Below are 17,302 nucleotides of genomic sequence, written 5' to 3'. Positions count from 1 at the left end.
GACATATAACCTTCTCTCTAGGAGAGATAAGGTGAGACTAGTTGATGGTTCTTTCTCTACCATAGCTGGCCAAGGTACCATACCTCTCCCACTCAGCCTTACCCTTTCTAATGTACTGCATGTTCCGAAATTACCTATAAACTTGTTGTCCATTAGTAGTATTACTCACTCCTTGAACTGTTCAATCAGTTTCTTTCCATCTTCATGTGTGTTTCAGGATTTGGCCTTGGGGAAGACGATTGGTAGAGGAAGCATAATAGATGGTCTCTACGTGTTGGAGAATAAAGTTGGTCTTGTGGCTACAGAGTCCATGAGTTCGTCCAGTGAGAGTCAAGCCTATTTATGGCACAGTCATCTTGATCATCTTTCTTTTGAGTCATTAAAAGTTATGTTCCCAAAGTTGTTTGAGTCCTTGTCAGTGAATCAGTTACAGTGTAAGACATGTCAATTGAGTAAACATTGTAGAAGTTCTTTTCCTTTGAGAAATAAAAGATCTGAATTTCCATTTCATATTGTTTATTCTGATGTTTGGGGCCCTGTTACTCTACCTACTGAGGCTGGATATAAGTACTTCATTACCTTGATCAATGATTACTCTAGATACACTTGGGTTTACCCTATGCAATCTAGAGATGAAGTGCCAAAAATTGTGAAAAAACTTTCAACGCATGGTGTTCACTCAATTCCAAACTGAAATCCGTATCTTCCAGTCGGACAATGCGAAGGAATACTTCCATAGTGATCTCACGGAGTTTTTTGCTTCGAGTGGGTCACTTCAACGAAGCTCTTATGCCTGGACACCCCAACAAAATGGTGTTGCTGAACGAAAGAACCGTCACCTTCTCGAAGTAGCTTGTGGCTTATTAGTTCATATAAATGTGCCAAAACTTTTTGGATGGATGCAGTTTTGTGTGCTACATACATCATCAATTGTATGCCATCTCGGTTACTAGAGTATAAGGCCCCACATCAGCTTTTGCTTCCTACAACTCCGTTGTCCACCATTCCAATGCATGTTTTTGGGTGTCGATGATTTGTCCATAACTTGTCCCCTACTCGAGGTCAGTTTGATCCTCGGGCTATTCCTTGTGTTTTCCTTGGTTACCCTTTATCTCAAAAGGGGTATCGTTGCTATGATCCTACCTCTTGCAAGTACTATCTCTCCATCGAAGTATCCTTCTTTGAGAATCAACATTTCTTCTTGGTTTCTCCTCAGGGGAAGAATAGTGTTGAGGAGAAACAGGCGGCTCAAACTCAACTACCTCCTCTACCGATGCCCCTCCATTTTGTGTCTTTCATCGCCGCCATAAAAGCCAACAGAGTTCAAGAGCCGTGGAACCTGACACTATGCAACCAACATCATCGGATTCGCCAGAAGCAGATCCTTCTCATCAATCAGGTACACTTGCTCTTATTGATATGCCTTTTCCTCTCAATACCGATTCCCTTATTAATGATCTTGATGTTCCTATTGCTAAGAGAAAGGGTGTTAGATCTTGTACCACTAATCATCCTATCTCTAATTTTGTCTCCTATGATCGCATTTCACCTTCATTCCATGCATTCCTCTCTTCTGTGGACAATGTCCCCGTTCCTAAAAATGTGGCAGAAGTTTTATCCAAACCTGAACGGACAAATGCAATGTAAGAAGAAATCGATGCATTACACAAAAATGGCACTTGGGAGTTGGTGGATCTTCCTGAAGGGAAGGAGCTAGTGGGTTGCAAGTGGGTGTTCATAGTGAAACACAAGGCTGATGGAACTGTTGAAAGGTACAAGGCTAGACTGGTAGCAAGAGGTTTTACACATGTATATGGAGTGGACTATGTAGAGACTTTTGCTCCAGTAGCCAAGATGAACTCTATCAAAATTCTTCTTTCAATGGCAGCAAATATTGACTAAGAACTTCACCAATTGGACATCAAAAATACTTTCTTAAATGGAGACTTGGAAGAGTAAGTATACATGACCCAACCTCCAGGTTTTTGTGCCAAAGGCAGTGAACAAAAAGTGTGCAGATTAAAAAAATCTTTATATAGGTTGAAACAATCACCTCGGGCCTAGTTTAGTAAGTTCCACTTAGCAGTTCAACAGATGGGGTTCGAACAATTCCAGTCAGATCACACTCTATTTGTGAAAAAAAGGTGAAGGGAAAATTGCAGCTCTAATTGTGTATGTGGATGACATAGTGATCATAGGAGATTGGGAGGCTGAAATACAGAGACTAAAAAAATTTTTAGCCACTCAATTTTAAGTGAAAGATCTAGGCCCCTTACTTTATTTCCTTGGAATTGAAGTTGTCCGCTCTCACAAGGGCATCTTTATTTCCCAACGGAAATATGTACTAGATCTACTAGAAGATACAGGCAAGTTGGGGGTAAAACCAATTGACTCACCAATTGAATCTAATCATCAATTGGGAAACAATCAGGGAGAGTTTTTGAAAGATGTGAAAAAGTTCCAGAGACTTGTAGGGATACTCTTGTATTTGTCTATGACTAGGCCTGATATTGCTTATGCAATGGGTGTCCTTATTCAGTTCATGCACAATCCTAGGACAACTCGCTTTGAAGCTGCAGAGAGGATCCTTAGATACCTCAAGAAGTTTCCCAGAGCTGGTTTGTTGTTCCAGAAACATGGACACTTAAAGGTGGAAGTATATACTGATGTTGATTGAGCAGGGGCAGTTGATGACCGAAAGTCTACCAGTGGGTATTGTGCCTTTGTAGGAGGAAACCTGGTCACATGGAGAAGTAAAAAACAAATTGTGGTGGCTAGATCTAGTGCTGAAGCAGAATATAGAGCAATGTCTCATGGGTTTGCTGAAATCATGTGGATAAGAAATCTGTTAGGTGAATTGGGTTTTGCAGTGAGCAACCCTATGTCACTCTATTGTGACAATAAAGTTGCCATCAATATTGCTGCTAATCTAGTCATGCATGATAGGACGAAGCACATTGAAGTGGACAAGCATTTTATTAGAGATAAACTTGTAAATGGAGAAGTGTATACTCCATATGTCAGCTCAGAAGAACAACTTGTAGATATCTTCACTAGAGGTCTTAATCATGTGTGGGCACAATGATTTGTGTGACAAGTTGGGCATGATTGACATCTATGCTCCAACTTGAGGGGGAGTGTTGAAATAATTTAGTTATTTGTGTTAGGGTCTGTTTGGCTAGTTAAAGCCTTTTCTATTTTTTGTCATTGTACTTCACTTACAACAGGGGCACAGGTGTCTTTTTCCTTCTTATTTATGTCGCCCTATATAATATAATAGAATCTGGCGCCGCCAGCACTGTTCCATTGCTCCAAACCTTTTCTTCTTCCTTTCTTTCTTCTTCTCTTCTCTCTTCTTCCCTTCTCTTCTCTTCTTCCTCATTTTTCAATCGGATTTATTGCCAAAAGCAACCATGTAGCTCCAAGAGGGATTTACCCAGTGAATGTCAATGACATAAAATTTACATTGAAAGACCTTGTTTTAGTATGTTATGTTGTTGGGGGGGGAGAAAAAAGACAGAAAAGAAAAGTGTTTTTTCAATATGATTGTTATAGGAAGCAAGATGCCTTTTTTTTATAAATAACAGCATAAACTTCATTCAGAACAATACAGCTGTCAAAAATGCTGGATATAAGAATAATACAAGAGACCCAAGGCATCATAAATACTTATAATATAAATAGTAAAAAGTGACTGCAGAATGAATTTGATACTTTTTAGAAGTGCTAGAAAGTATGGATAAAAGAACATGAAGAGAAAATGATATGCAAGGACAGACTCTAAAAGCAAAAGAAAAAACAATATGCAATGAGCATCAGCTGGGCCTGGACTAGTAGTGTAGCCATTAGTTTATTAGTCTCCATTAAGAATGGATAGAAGAACATGAAGAAACTTACAGCTCTCTCTGAAGTCCTTGGAGGACCATCTAGAATCTTGATGCGAGCCCTTGTCTCCTCACATATTCTTTTAATGAACTCTCCCTTGCGTCCTATGATGCCACCAACCTTCTGTGCAGGAACCAGCATTCGGAAAACATTATCCCCAGGCCATCCAGGCCACCGCTTTTCACCCCCTGCAGCTCCTATGTCATCTTCATGTCCTTGTTTCTCCTTGGGATGGGAGTTCTCAGGCATGCCAGTCATGTTATGTTCACCAAAATCTTCCCCAGGTGCAGCCATAATGTTTTGCAATTATAATGCTAAACAACAGAAACAAATAAAGAGAACTGGCGAACAAAAATATTATAAAATCTACTGCACAAGCCAGAAATGAAATTATTTCTATTGTTAAGAAACCAGAATATAACATTATGAAAGCAAACCAAGTTAGAGAACATCCAAGTACAAAAATAATCCCCCATTTAACGCATTAAGAGGCAAAAGTAGATAAAAAGAAATGACAGAGTATTTCTTTCATCATTTCCTAATATGGCCTGATGGGTCAAAATGAAGTTACCCATATGAAAAAAAAGGAAAATAAATTGCTGCATTTAAAACTCCTTCCTACATTTCTGGCTGATTGGAGTTTCTTCAGAAAGCATGTGACTTTTTTTTCCTTTCTTTGTTTATATTCCTTTTTGGCTGCCCAGACAATGTTGCATGGAAACAGACACAGGAGTCAGAACCCAACGCATGTCCAAGAGTCTGACTTGGAAATATCAGAAGATATTGACTCACAGACATGCCTATGAAAAGTATATACTATTAAAATAGTTCGTATTTATTGAATTCTAACATTATATACCTGCAAAAAAAAGTTGCATTTGTCATCAAGTAAAATTTGATATGAAAGTTGGCATTTATCTCATACACTGGCTGTTCATTTTATGTCAAATAAGCCATGAGATAAAAAGGAAATGCTATGTAGAAGTGTCCTCAACATTCTCTGGAGTGCCAGACAAAAAAAATGTGTCCAACATATACATGTAATTTATTTAGGAGAGCCCATGCAACACTAGGCCCATATAACCATTACGTATTGCCGCAAGGAGGAAACCAGAAAAATACAAGAAAAAAGACTGCACTTTGAGGCAGGGGAAAATAACCAACCATTTGATCATGCAATGCTATCATTTTCCTTTCTGGTTAAGTTCACCTCCGCTAAGCCAACACAACAAGCTTAACTTTGTCAGCAGCAAAGGACCAAGATATATCTGGTTACCTTCATTCTTTCTCTCTTTACCAAACTCCCTTTCATAGTAAGGTAAAGTTTTCATTAAATTGGCTAAACTCTCACCCAAGCTCCGTTACAATTGGGTAGAAAAGATTAACTAAAAATGCAAATTTTATAATATTAGGGCTCTCAAGGCACTTGGATGGATATAAAACTATTAGACAGGGAAAAGAGTATTTGCAACCCTCTTATAGGAGTTCCTCAGGACAGGTCCAGTTTTCTGTTCTTCAGGGTGTACAGGATATTCTTATAGTACTGAAACCCAAAACTCCCAATGCAAAAGGGCAAAGCTAAATAGAGATGCCTACTTCGTGCAATTATTGGGGTTCATGGGAAAAAAGAAATGATAGAACTTTCCGGGACAGGGCATGATCCTACCAGACTATGACCAAGAATACCAAGTCGAAGAGATTTTGCATGCAATAGAGCCTTTTTGGATAGCCCTGGATTCACTTTTTTATACCAGTTATTGGAGCTTTGGATATAGTGATATACATTTGTTCATTGTATATCTTGATATAATAAATTTAACAACAGTAATCATAGAGGGGGGAAGAGAGGTTTCAACTCTCCAAAGAAGGACTATTTACATTCTTTGACCAATAAATTTCATGTTGATTACAACTAAAAGGAAGAAGATGGTCAATCTAATGTTGGCTATAGATTTCTCATTCTTTTTCAATTTGTAAGGTAACTAAATAAGAAAACTTTATTAATGAAAGCTGATAAAAAAATTTACTAGTGAAAAACTTTTGTGCCTAGTATCTACAAAACTTTATTATGTCCCCTCCTTAATCAGCCAAGCCAAAGGGGCTTCTATACAAGGGAGACAAATAACAGACCAGATTTTGATTGCTAACGAGTGTGTGGAGGAAATGAAAACATCGAAAAGAAAAGGCTTTGTCTGTAAGTTTGATCTTAAAAGAAGCTTATGATCTGGTGGACTGGCAGTTCCTCCTACATGTTTTGAGAAATTATGGTTTTAGGGAATAATTGGATATATGGTTGTATTAGTTCCTGTCATTACTCTATCTTGGTTACCGGAGTGGTTTACAATCGCTTTTCGGCCTTTAGGTGTGTTATCCAAGGAGGACCCTCTCTCACCCTTCCTTTGGTTGACAAGGAGGATGTAGTAATAAGGTTTAAAATTTCTTTCTTTTCACTTATTAGTTCTCTATGATGGGGGTGATCTTGAGAAGGTGAGAAATCTAAAGGTGTTGGTCAGAAGCTTTGAAAGGATTTCTAGTTTGAGAATCAATCATGAAAAGAATTGCATAGCAAGTGTCAATTTTGGAGATTAGAGAAGTGGAGGCTATTGTGAAGTGTTTTGATTGTTCCATCTCTACTTGGTCTATGACCTATCTGAGGCTTCCATTAGGGGCAACAATTACATTTCGTCAGGGGGTAGAATCACCTTGATAAGAGCCACACTTGCTAACCTACCAACCTACTTCTTGTCTATCTTTAGGACCCCACCTAGGGAAGCCAAGAAACTAGAGAAGTTGATGAGAGACTTTCTTTGGAAATCGAGGGAAAGTATAAAGGACCACTTAATTAGGTGGGAGGTGGTATGTTAGAGTAAAGAGGAGGGGGGATTTGGCCTAGGGAATTTAATTCAAAAGAAAATAGCTTTTTTGGGGAAGTGGTTGTGGTGGTGGTCCTTGGAGAGAGAAAGGTTGTGGCATGGGGTGGTAGGAAGCATTCATGGTCACTCGGAGAATGGGTGGGGTGCTGGCATATCTCGGTGGGCAACCTTGGCAAACCTTGGAGGCAAATAAGAGTATTCTTCTACAATTTCTCAGCTTTTCAACTTCCTTAATTAAGTTTTTCTTCCTTTTATTTCCTTTTCCATGACTCTCTTCCATGTAGCATCTTCCAGGCCATGTCACCTTCTTCTTCTACCTCTACCTTTCTCCCTTGCATCCAAAGCGCCACTTCGACTTCCAACACTACCCACACCTTCCGCCACCTTCTGCAAATAACTCCAAAGATCTTGAAATCTTGTCAAACTTGGCACTCACAATCTTGATTCTGGCAGCATGCAAGTCAAGAGGACTCACAGCATCAAAAATCCCACTACAGGCTATTGCAATTTGAGACATGCTCCAACCATAGACTGAAAGGCAGGCTATGGTTGATAAATACAAGGATCTTCATAGATCAACCAAAAACAAGGATCGTTCTTTTTTTATCTAACTTCAATGTGACATTTATCTACTTGCTTATTTGACATAAATGAATAACTAATATACACAATGAATACCATTTTTCTTGAAATAACTATTGAGTAGCAAATTAATAAACAATAGGTATATAATGTAATAATTCAAAAAATATATATAGACTATTTTAATAGTTTATACTTTTCTATTGGTGTCTACACAAGCCCGTGTAAGAGTCAGATTCTCAGCACATGTTAGGTTCTGATTCCCTTGTCCATGTACATGCCCATAACTGTGAAACACTGGGGATAAGATAAAAACACAAAGTTTGAGATCTTCTCATTCCTTCACCGCTAAATCCTTCTACGTAGTGTTTCTGGAAGGAAGGAATGACTCTTCTCCTTGGAAGTTGATAGGTCTCCTGACATTCCCTTTTTTCTGGTAGGAAGTCTCCTTGCATTCCAACCAAGATATGATTCTTCATGTGGACATCTTACCTGAACTATCTGTTTGCTTCTTTCTCCATTGGTGATATTTTTAGAAGGTGGAAATTAGTGACTGAATCTTCTACTGGAAAAAATAAATTATTTTGCTGCTTGGCAACCTCCACCTCTATCCTATTAGAAGCTGAATTTTGATGGTCCTGGCAACCCAGGATTGTCATGACCAATTAGTGTGAATGATTCCACAATAGCAGAGCTAATGGCAGTGTTAACTGGTTTAAGAAAGATTAAATCTTTGAACTATTTAAAAGTTATCATTAAAGAGGATTCCAAGGTAGTCACAAACTGGTTGAAGAGCAATCAAAAAGGACCATGGCTCTATAGACATGTTATAAGGGAAATAAGAAGCATCTTGAGGCAGATGAATACTAGCATTAGTTGGGTTCCAAGAGTGGCAAATAGCATAGCTGATGGATCGGCAAAACAGGGGGTAACAAGAGAAAATATATTCTGGGGTGTACTTATATAAGGGGTTCATTCTGGTATTGTATTGGTCGAGTAGCTAGCCAAGGCTATACATCTATATAATGTTACATGTTTTTTCTTCTTATTAATAAAATTAATGTTTCATTACTGATCAAAAAAAAAAAAACAAGCCATAGCAAATGAATGCATGCTGTATGCCTCAACCTCTTTTTTGTTTTTGATAGATAATAGTGATTTTATTAAATAAGAACACAGGATACATATCACAAAACCCCACAAAGAAGCGTGAGGTGCCGCCTCTAAACTATATCATAAAGCTTACAACTGAGCCCAAAAAAGCTGATTCTTATGTACCCCGTATTTGGCTAAAGAATTTGCTAACCCATTTGCTGATCTTCTTTCCTATTGAGTTGTGACTGATATATTTGACGTTAACCATCTCAACCTTCTCAAAGCCCCTCTATAGAACCAGGCTGCAATCTCCGGCTCTTTTAACCACCCAATAACCAGTTTAGAGTTGCCTTCAATGATTAAGTGTTCCATCCCCAGCTCCTTAGCAATCTCTACTCCTTTTAGAACAGCTTGAAGTCCTACATTAACTGAATCTCCCACACCAATAGGACCAGAATATAAAGCTATAATCTGGCCCTCAACATTTCTTAATACATTCCGGACAGCCCTGGGTTACCTAGGCTGCTGCCATCAAAATTTAATTTAATAATGCCTTCTCCAGGAGGCTTCCACTCCACCAAAAGCTTAATTCTAACAACAGAACATTTGGCAATTTGCTCCCAATTCCTCCGTATTACTGATTATCTGAAATCTAGGGGATTTCATATGGCAAGCAGGTGCTATTTATGCATGGAAGAGGAAGAAACTGTGTTCCACTTGTTCTTCTCATGCAGCATAGAAAGCTTTATACAGAAGTTCTTTTCCTTTTTATTTGGGATGTATGGCTTCTAGCCTTCAGTTCCAGCAGAACTTTTTGCTCTGTGGCCAAAGTTCAGAGGAAGTAAGAAAGCCAGTATTGTTTGGAGCCGCATCCCTTTCGCAGTATGTTGGTCTGTTTGGAGGGAGAGAAACAGAAGAGTATTCGAGAATAGGGCCAACAATATAGAATACCTGGTAGCTTCAATGTCCAATCTGATATCAGAGTGGGTCCTTGGGCTCCCAAATTTTGATAAAGTCTCCAAAGTTGATTTAATGAAAATTTTCTGGGAGTCACTTGAGTTACAGCCTTGTAATGTAGATGAATTCTCAGTTTAATGTTTTGGTCATGTAATTGAAGAATGTACTTGAAGTTGTTGGTGTGTCATCTAGACAACCAATGTGATAGGATGTAATCTTTTCTTTTAATAAATTTTCTTTCTTCTTGATTCTTCAATATATATATATATATATATATATATATATATATACTCATCCCTCTCCTTAACATTGAAGATTCTGGCATTCGTTTCCTCCCAAATAGTCCACACCGAAGCAGCTCTCACACACCTCCACAAGACTTTACCTCTTTTATTTGGATACCTGAAGGTTGTGGGGTCAAAGAGATTACAAATCTGCATTGGTTTAACCCACCTGCACACAAAAAGATCAAAAAGCTTCTTCTAGAGGCCTACAACAAAAGGGCAACAGATTAGTAAGTGGTAACAGCTTCCTTCATTTTCTTTGCAAAGGGTACACCAGTTTGGGGAGACGCAAAGACCATATTTCCTTTTTGCAAGACTCCCAAAGTGTTTATTTTTCCAAGAGACACTTCCCAACAGAGGGCTCCCACTTTTGGAGGGATAGGCTTTGACCACTCCTTGCTATGAAATGGCTGAGGATTAAGATTTGAGCACAGAGACAAGAAAAAGGGGCATGGGAGAAGGAACCCAAGGAATTAGGCAACCGAACCTCCTTGTTATATGCCTCATCCTCAGAGATAGTTCAGCATATGCTTATTCATTGTGGATTTTCAGCCTGTGTGGTAGCGTTTCATTAAGCCTTTTGGACACCAGTGGGTCAACCCTGATGACCTTGTACTTGCGGGTTTAGTGGATTCCTAGCCACCAAAAGGTTCTAGCATAAGAGGGAGTATCTTATGGAATTTTACTCCTTTTGTCATATGCTGATGCCTCTGGACAGAAAAATAAAAGAATCTTTTACAGGAAGAGATACAAAGTGCAGTCAGTGATTGGTCCATTTAATGTTTGATTGTTTTGTAGTCTAATCACTATAGACTTTCAGTTGATGCAATATGTCATTTAATGGGTGGGAGTCTATCATCTTTTATAGTTAGAAGGAGTGTTTGTTTATTGTTTTTTTTTTTTTTTGAGAAAAGGTTAACTTTATTCAAAAATAAGAGGTACATGAGGCAATGTACACAACAGATAAACACTCAAAGAGTTACATAGGCATAGAGCTATCACTAAAAAGATAATCCCTGTGAGCACCAGATTTAGCAAGACTATCAGCTTCAGAGTTTAGTTCCTTCAGAATCCAGACCACATGGGCATTTAAAGAAGCAAGAATTTCTCTCGCTTCAGCCAGGTAGTGAGCTAAGGCTCAAGTAGGGGTGAGCATTCAGTTAAAAACCGAACCGAATAAACCAAAATTTTTAAAACCGAAATTCATAAATGAAAACCGAACCGAAAACCGAATTATAATAAAACCGAACCAAAATTTTTCGTTCGGTTTTTGGTTAAAAATCGAATTTAATTAATATATACATAATATTATATATTATAACCTATATAATATATATATATTATAATATATATTATGAAATTTAATTTCATTATAATACATTATATATAATATATTAATATATAAATATATAACATATTATATATTAAATATTATATATTGTATATTATATAATAAATTTTAGTTAATTTGGTTTTTTCGGTTAACCGAATTTCTAAATCTAAAAACCAAAACCGGAAACCAAATTACCCAAAAACCAAAAAAACCGAAAACGAAATTTTTGGTTCGATAATTCGGTTTTAACCGAATAATGCTCACCCCTAGGCCCAAGTCTCATTTAATGGTAAGATTTAGTAAGCCCATGTCTTTTGCAATCTTGATGCCGGTTAGAGCTGCCATGACTTCGACCTTTGTTGAGGAGACAATCCCAATCAGCCCACTAAAAGCCCAACTGATACCATTTCTATTTCGAATTACACCTCCAATACCCGCTACACCTGGGTTTCCAAAAGCACTCCCATCAAAGTGCAAGGTCGTCTCACCATCCACATCCGATCTGAAGCTACGGGGAGTGATGAGTTGTATTTGATTAGAGTGAAGGAAATTACTGCATTTCTTTGGAGGTCATCAAAGGCTACACCTCTGAAGTGAGATGAATTGGAAGTCCACAAGAAGCATTTGTAACATATTAGAGAAATCAGCTCCTCAAAGTCTTTTGTCCTGTTGGTGAACACCTGGTTATTTCTCTATTCCCAAATGCTCCAGAAAATAGCATGTGCAGCAAATTGCCATAAAATTTTCCCTCTTTTGCTTAATCCTCTTCCTAACCATTGCCCTAAGCATTTAACCACATTTTTTGGGAACACCCAACTGTATTCAAATAATGATAGAAAAAAAAAATCCACAATTTTCTAGTTTCCTTGCAGCAAAGTAGAATATGGTTGGTAGATTCCCCAGCTTTAAGGCAAAAACAACAAACATGTGGAGATACATAAGACCTACCATGGTTCTTTTTCTGAAGGAGGTCATAAGTGTTGATTTTCTTTAAGCTGGCTTCCCACAAAAAAAAATACAAACCCTGGAAGGGATATGAGCACACCGGATTCTCTTGTAGGGGTATTGATCAGTAGTTTGTTCTTCCCTAACTAAAGCCTTGAAGCAAGATTTAGTTGAAAATTTACCTGATGGGTGAAGAATCCAAACACGAAGGTCAGGGGAATTTTGTGAGAGGTATACCTCTCTCAGGGTGTGCAAGAAACTAGTGATTTCACTAAGTTCCAGGTCCCTTAGGGGTCTCCTAAGGGTTAGATTCCAATTAAAATAAGAGGGGAGGGGGATAAAACCTGAGATATGAAAGCTTCTTGGTTTAAGGTAAGGCTGAATAAGCAAGAGAAGGTGTCGGCTAAGGTAGAATTACCCCACCAAAGGTCAGTCCAAAACTTATTCTATCACCCTTTCCCACTTTATATCTAATAAAGGATATGAAAGAATTGTAAGTCGAGATTATACCTTTCCAAGGATGGGTGTCTTTGAGTCGATTCAAGTGAAGCTTGCTATCCCACCCGTTGGCGTGCTTTCCATATTTTCTAGTGATTACAGTAGTCCAAAGTGCACTTGGCTCTAGAGGTAATCGCCACAACCATTTACTGAGAAGCATTGTGTTTCCTTCTTCCAAATGACCTACTCCCAATCCTCCATCCTCCTTTGGTTTGCTAACCTAAGACCACTTTTCAAGGTGAGAGCCCCTTTCCCCCCCTCCTTCCCAAATAAAGTTTCTCTGAAGTTTTTCTAACTGAATGGCTATCTTGTTGGGCATGCAGAAGATATAAAGGTAGTAGGTGGAAAGGTTTGCCAAGGATACTCTAACTAGAGTGAGCCTCCCCCCTTTTGACAAGTAGTTCCTTTTCCATGTGGCTAGTTTCTTCTCACATTTTTCTAGAATTAGATCCCAAAAGCTTTGATTTTTCGGATTCCCTCCAAGAGGTATCCCCAGGTAGGAGAAGGGGAGATTCTCTGCTTTACACCCCAAGAACTCTGTGAAAATATTCAAGCATTGAGCATCAGCTAGATTTAGGCCAACAATACTGCTCTTTGAGAAGTTTACATGCAGTCTAGAAATCCAATCAAAACAGGTGATGACCCATTTTCAAATTTGACACAAAAACTTCATCAGCCTCTAAAAAAGGATAGTGTCATTGGCAAACTGGAGATGAGATATTTGGGTGGCTTCCCGTCCGACTTCAAATCCTCTCAATATTCCAAGAGAGGTAGCCTTATTCACCAGTTGGCTAAATATTTCTGTGACTAGAGTAAAAAGCAATGGGGAGAGGGGGCAGCCTTGTCTTAGGCCCCTGCTGGCGTTAAAATATCCTTTTGGCTGCCCATTAATTAAAACGGAGAACCAAGTGGAACTTATACATCCCTCAACCCATTGAATCCACTTGTTTCCAAATCCCATTAGTCTCATAATTTCTATGAGACACTCCCAATCTACTTTATCATACGCTTTTTCCAAATCGAGTTTCACAATCACACCTGGTTTGCCATTCAGCTTCCTCTCTTTAACGCATTCATTTGCTATCAGGATGCTATCAATGATTTATCGCCCTTTGACGAATGCAAACTGATTCGAGGAGATGATTTCACCTAAAACCTTCTTTAATCTTTTAGCTAGAACCTTTGCTAAAATTTTGTAAATAGTCCCAATCAAATTGATAGGTCTATACTCTTTTGCTTCTAAAGTACCCTTTCTCTTGGTAATCAAGCATATGAAATTGGAGTTATTTCCTTTGTTTACAATGGATGAATGATAGAAATCATTAAACACTTGTATTAAATCTGAATTGATGATGCTCCAACTAATTTGGTAAAAGAAAATTGGGAAGCCATCAGGGCCAGGGGCTCTATCTACATCCATGCTAAAAACTGCATCCTTTACTTCTTGTTCTTGAAACTCTCTTTCTAGCCACAATTTGTTCTCCTCAGACAGTTTGAGTCCTTCCCAAGAGCTTAAAGAGAGTTTTTTGTTTTCTTTCTTTGAATAAAGATCTTTGAAGAAGTATAAAAAAGCTTTAGAAATTTCCTCACGGTCCTCCACTTCTCGTTACCCGATTTTTAATTTTGTTATAATATTTCTTTTCCGCCTACCAGATGCATATATATGGAAGAACCTGGAGTTATTGTCCCCCTCCTTTAACCATCTGACCCTAGATCTTTGTCTCCAGTAAACTTCTTCTCTCCTTATTACCTTTTCCCATTCTTTGCTTAGCTCGAATCTTCTCCTTCTTTCATTCTCATCTAGATGAACAATCTGCTCCTTATGGTCTAAATCATCCAACTCAAATAAGAGTGCTGATTTCTCTTCCTTGAGGCTTTAAACTCCTCTTTGGCCCATTTTTTAACTTCCTTTTTATAAATTTTAAATTTTCCAGAAATCTGTACCCTGGCCAACCTTCTGACTTACATTCCTCCCACCATAAGGCAACCTTTTTGCAGAAGTCTTTGTGTTCCATCCAAAATTTTTCCAGCCTGAAAGGGGTTTTCCCTCTAATCTCCAAGTCTGTACTTAAAGTGATAGGCCAGTGACCGAGGTACATCGGGAGCGGATCTCTTGACAGGTCAGGGGGTAATGGGCTTCCCAATCTGAAGTAATTAGAAATCTGTCAAACCTACAACTTAAGGCATTCTCCTGCATGTTCGACCAGGTAAAGTTGCCATTCCTTAATGGGAGGTCATGCAACCTGTGTCTGAAAATAAAATTGGAGAACTCCCTCATGCTTCTATTGACCCTCTTCCCCATTGAGTGTTCTTGACTAAATCTCGTGACATTAAAGTCTCCTCCCACAACCCTGGGAAACTTATCATGTTCATGCAATGAATCCAGCTCTTCCCAAAACCTATTCCTATTTGATGGATCATTAGAGCCATAAAATTCTTCTCAATTATCAAAAAATAATATCTCCCACATTTTCTTTAAAAGAAATGGAGAATTTGCCTCCAATATGCACATTCACTGGTTGCATTCCTTCTTTGTGCACCTGCATATTTGAGTTTCTTTAATGATATCTAATTGGTTTTAGTTTCCAGCACGGTTCAAGGTACCAGCAAGCAACATATGTTCTGGTAAGCGAATCCACTGCTTCTTAACCCATTTAAGATAAAAAGAATAAGAAACTCAATACGATAAACTGAAAATAACCGTTATGTATGAATATGTTCATTCTCCTAACTGGCTAATCTCGGTTCATTCAAGAACCATACTGAGCATAGTTATTATATATAACTGCAAATCCTCTAAAGAACAAACCATTGTCAACCCATCGAAAATAAACAAAGTTGAATCAACTTTAGTTGATAAGACACACAAAGGTCAACAGAAACTAATAAGGAGATAACCTCAGTAAAAGGAAAATGGAGATATCGCTGCTCTTACTAAAACCCTAAATCCAGATGCCTAAACTCTAAAACTCCATATCCATCAAGCCCAAAATTCTCCTACACGTTAAGTAATTACCGCTTTTGAGAATATAATATATAAAATTTACACAGTCCCTCTCTATGTGTATACATGAGAAAGAGAGAGGGAACATAATTCATGGGACTGTATATGAGAACAAGTGAAGAAAACACTGCTGATAACTAACGCCGATAAAAGAAAACATACAGATACAAAGCAAACAAGAATCGTTAATAATAGAACTACAGCTGTAAGTAAGTTTCCTGTTTCACTCACATGGTCGACGAGGAGAGCTTCCAAACACTACAGAAATGGAATAGCCCCAGGCACCAGTCGAAAGCAATAGAGGGGAAATGAACGATGAATATGTTGTATAACTTGTATTTTTAAGGTTGTGAGAGGCTAAGGGCCGATAGGCCGCGCCGAGGATTAGGAAATTGACGATTTGGCGACATTTTTAATCAAATATTTAGTTAATAAATTTCTTAAATTATCCCTACTATTTAGTTAATTGACTAACTGTATCCTTACCAGTTATTTGACCTCCTTACCATTAATTTTCTATCATACTCTCATTATATATGATATTACGTGAATGACAATTATTTTAAAGTTCCTAAAATACCCTTATTTATTCACTGCCGTTGTTGTAGGTTGCAATAGTGGCATTGATTTTGGTATGATTGTCACAGCCTCATAGGCGACACTAGCCACTGCAACTTCCAAAGGACAAAAGTTTGGTGAGAAGGAGGTGAAAAAGGTCGAAGGAGAGTTTGCAGACACCAAGGTGCCTAGCATCAGTACTTGACTTTTGCAGACACCAAGAGGATAAGGAGAAACGATGAGGGGGAAGATGAAACCCACCTCACACAACATTGATCAATATCCACCCACTCACCGCAATAGATCTGAACGTCTATCTGGATTTCCAACACCTCAAGAAAACTATAATCTTTTAGACTTTTGTGCTTGTCTTTTTTTTTATCCTTTGATTTCTGTTGATACGGATGAATTCAAGGACCCTTGTCCTCTACACTACTCCCCTCATCGTTTCTCTTCCTCATCATCTTCCCCCTCATCGTTTCTCCTTATCCAACAGTTTCACGAAGCTAAGGTGTTTCTTCAATGTTTGATAACCTCCCGAGACCCTTGTCCTCTACTTCTCTTTATCTATTAACACCCAAATCTTGGATGTACATTCCACCATTCTCTTAACACCCATTAATAAATTTGAGTGCTTGACAAAAGAAAATTTTCATGATAAAGACAAAAACTATAGTTATAAAATGGCGGAAATGACTAAACTCAGGCGGTCTTACCCTACTACAGTGCTACTAACTTGAATCGTTGTGTAAAAAAGATTCAAGGAAAATTCTTATAAGGTAACCTAGTTTTGCACACCACCCTTTCGCGCTCAAAGTTGTGAAGAAATGTAGCTTCCACTGCAATTTTTTACACTAATTTTCGTGCCTCTTGCCCCATTGGGAGGGTTCAGTTCTTTCCCGTCTCAACCACCCTTTCTGAAAAATGAATAAAGAAGGAGAGAGAGACGAGAGATTTGTTCACTCTCTATAATCTGAGTACAGAATTGGTGATTGGAGATGGAGTAGTTGGAGGAATCCCTGATGAAAGATGAGGAGAGAGTCCACTTCTGGCCGAGAAATGTCGTCGCTGTTGACAATATGATTTTTGGTTTATTTGTTCATAAGTTGGGTTTTATTTTGAAAATTTGATGAATAGTGAAAGACAACTTTGATATTTCATTTTTTTCATTAGTGTTTACGGGCATGTCAATTGTTAAACAATATGTAAACAGTAAAGATAGAATTAGTCAATTTCACAAATAGTAGGGGTAATTTAAGAAATTTATCCTCACTTTTAATTTCAAACC

The 17,302-nt window shown here is 38.2% G+C and overlaps 1 protein-coding gene across 2 annotated transcripts in view; it reads right to left on the bottom strand.

Moving 5' to 3' along the window:
• The window catches only part of LOC148864889 (flowering locus K homology domain-like), a 40,145-nt gene extending 24,271 nt beyond the window's left edge, over positions 1–15,874 (bottom strand). The window contains exons 1-2 of one of the 2 annotated variants that reach the window (XM_088979002.1): positions 15,688–15,874; positions 3,898–4,199 (exon numbers count right to left, since the gene is read on the bottom strand). In XM_088979002.1, coding sequence (XP_088835128.1) covers positions 3,898–4,179 — 282 coding nt within the window. In that variant the 5' untranslated portion in view covers positions 4,180–4,199; positions 15,688–15,874. Of the gene's footprint in view, positions 1–3,897; positions 4,227–15,687 lie in introns of both variants that reach the window. The other variant, XM_088979003.1, reaches the window with a different exon arrangement.
• Positions 15,875–17,302: the final 1,428 nt, after the last annotated feature.

Source organism: Nelumbo lutea, chromosome 3 (assembly GCF_056320005.1).
Source record: "Nelumbo lutea isolate HS-2025 chromosome 3, American lotus-T2T, whole genome shotgun sequence".
NCBI lineage: Eukaryota > Viridiplantae > Streptophyta > Magnoliopsida > Proteales > Nelumbonaceae > Nelumbo > Nelumbo lutea.
This window is presented reverse-complemented; position numbering and strand designations above follow the sequence as displayed.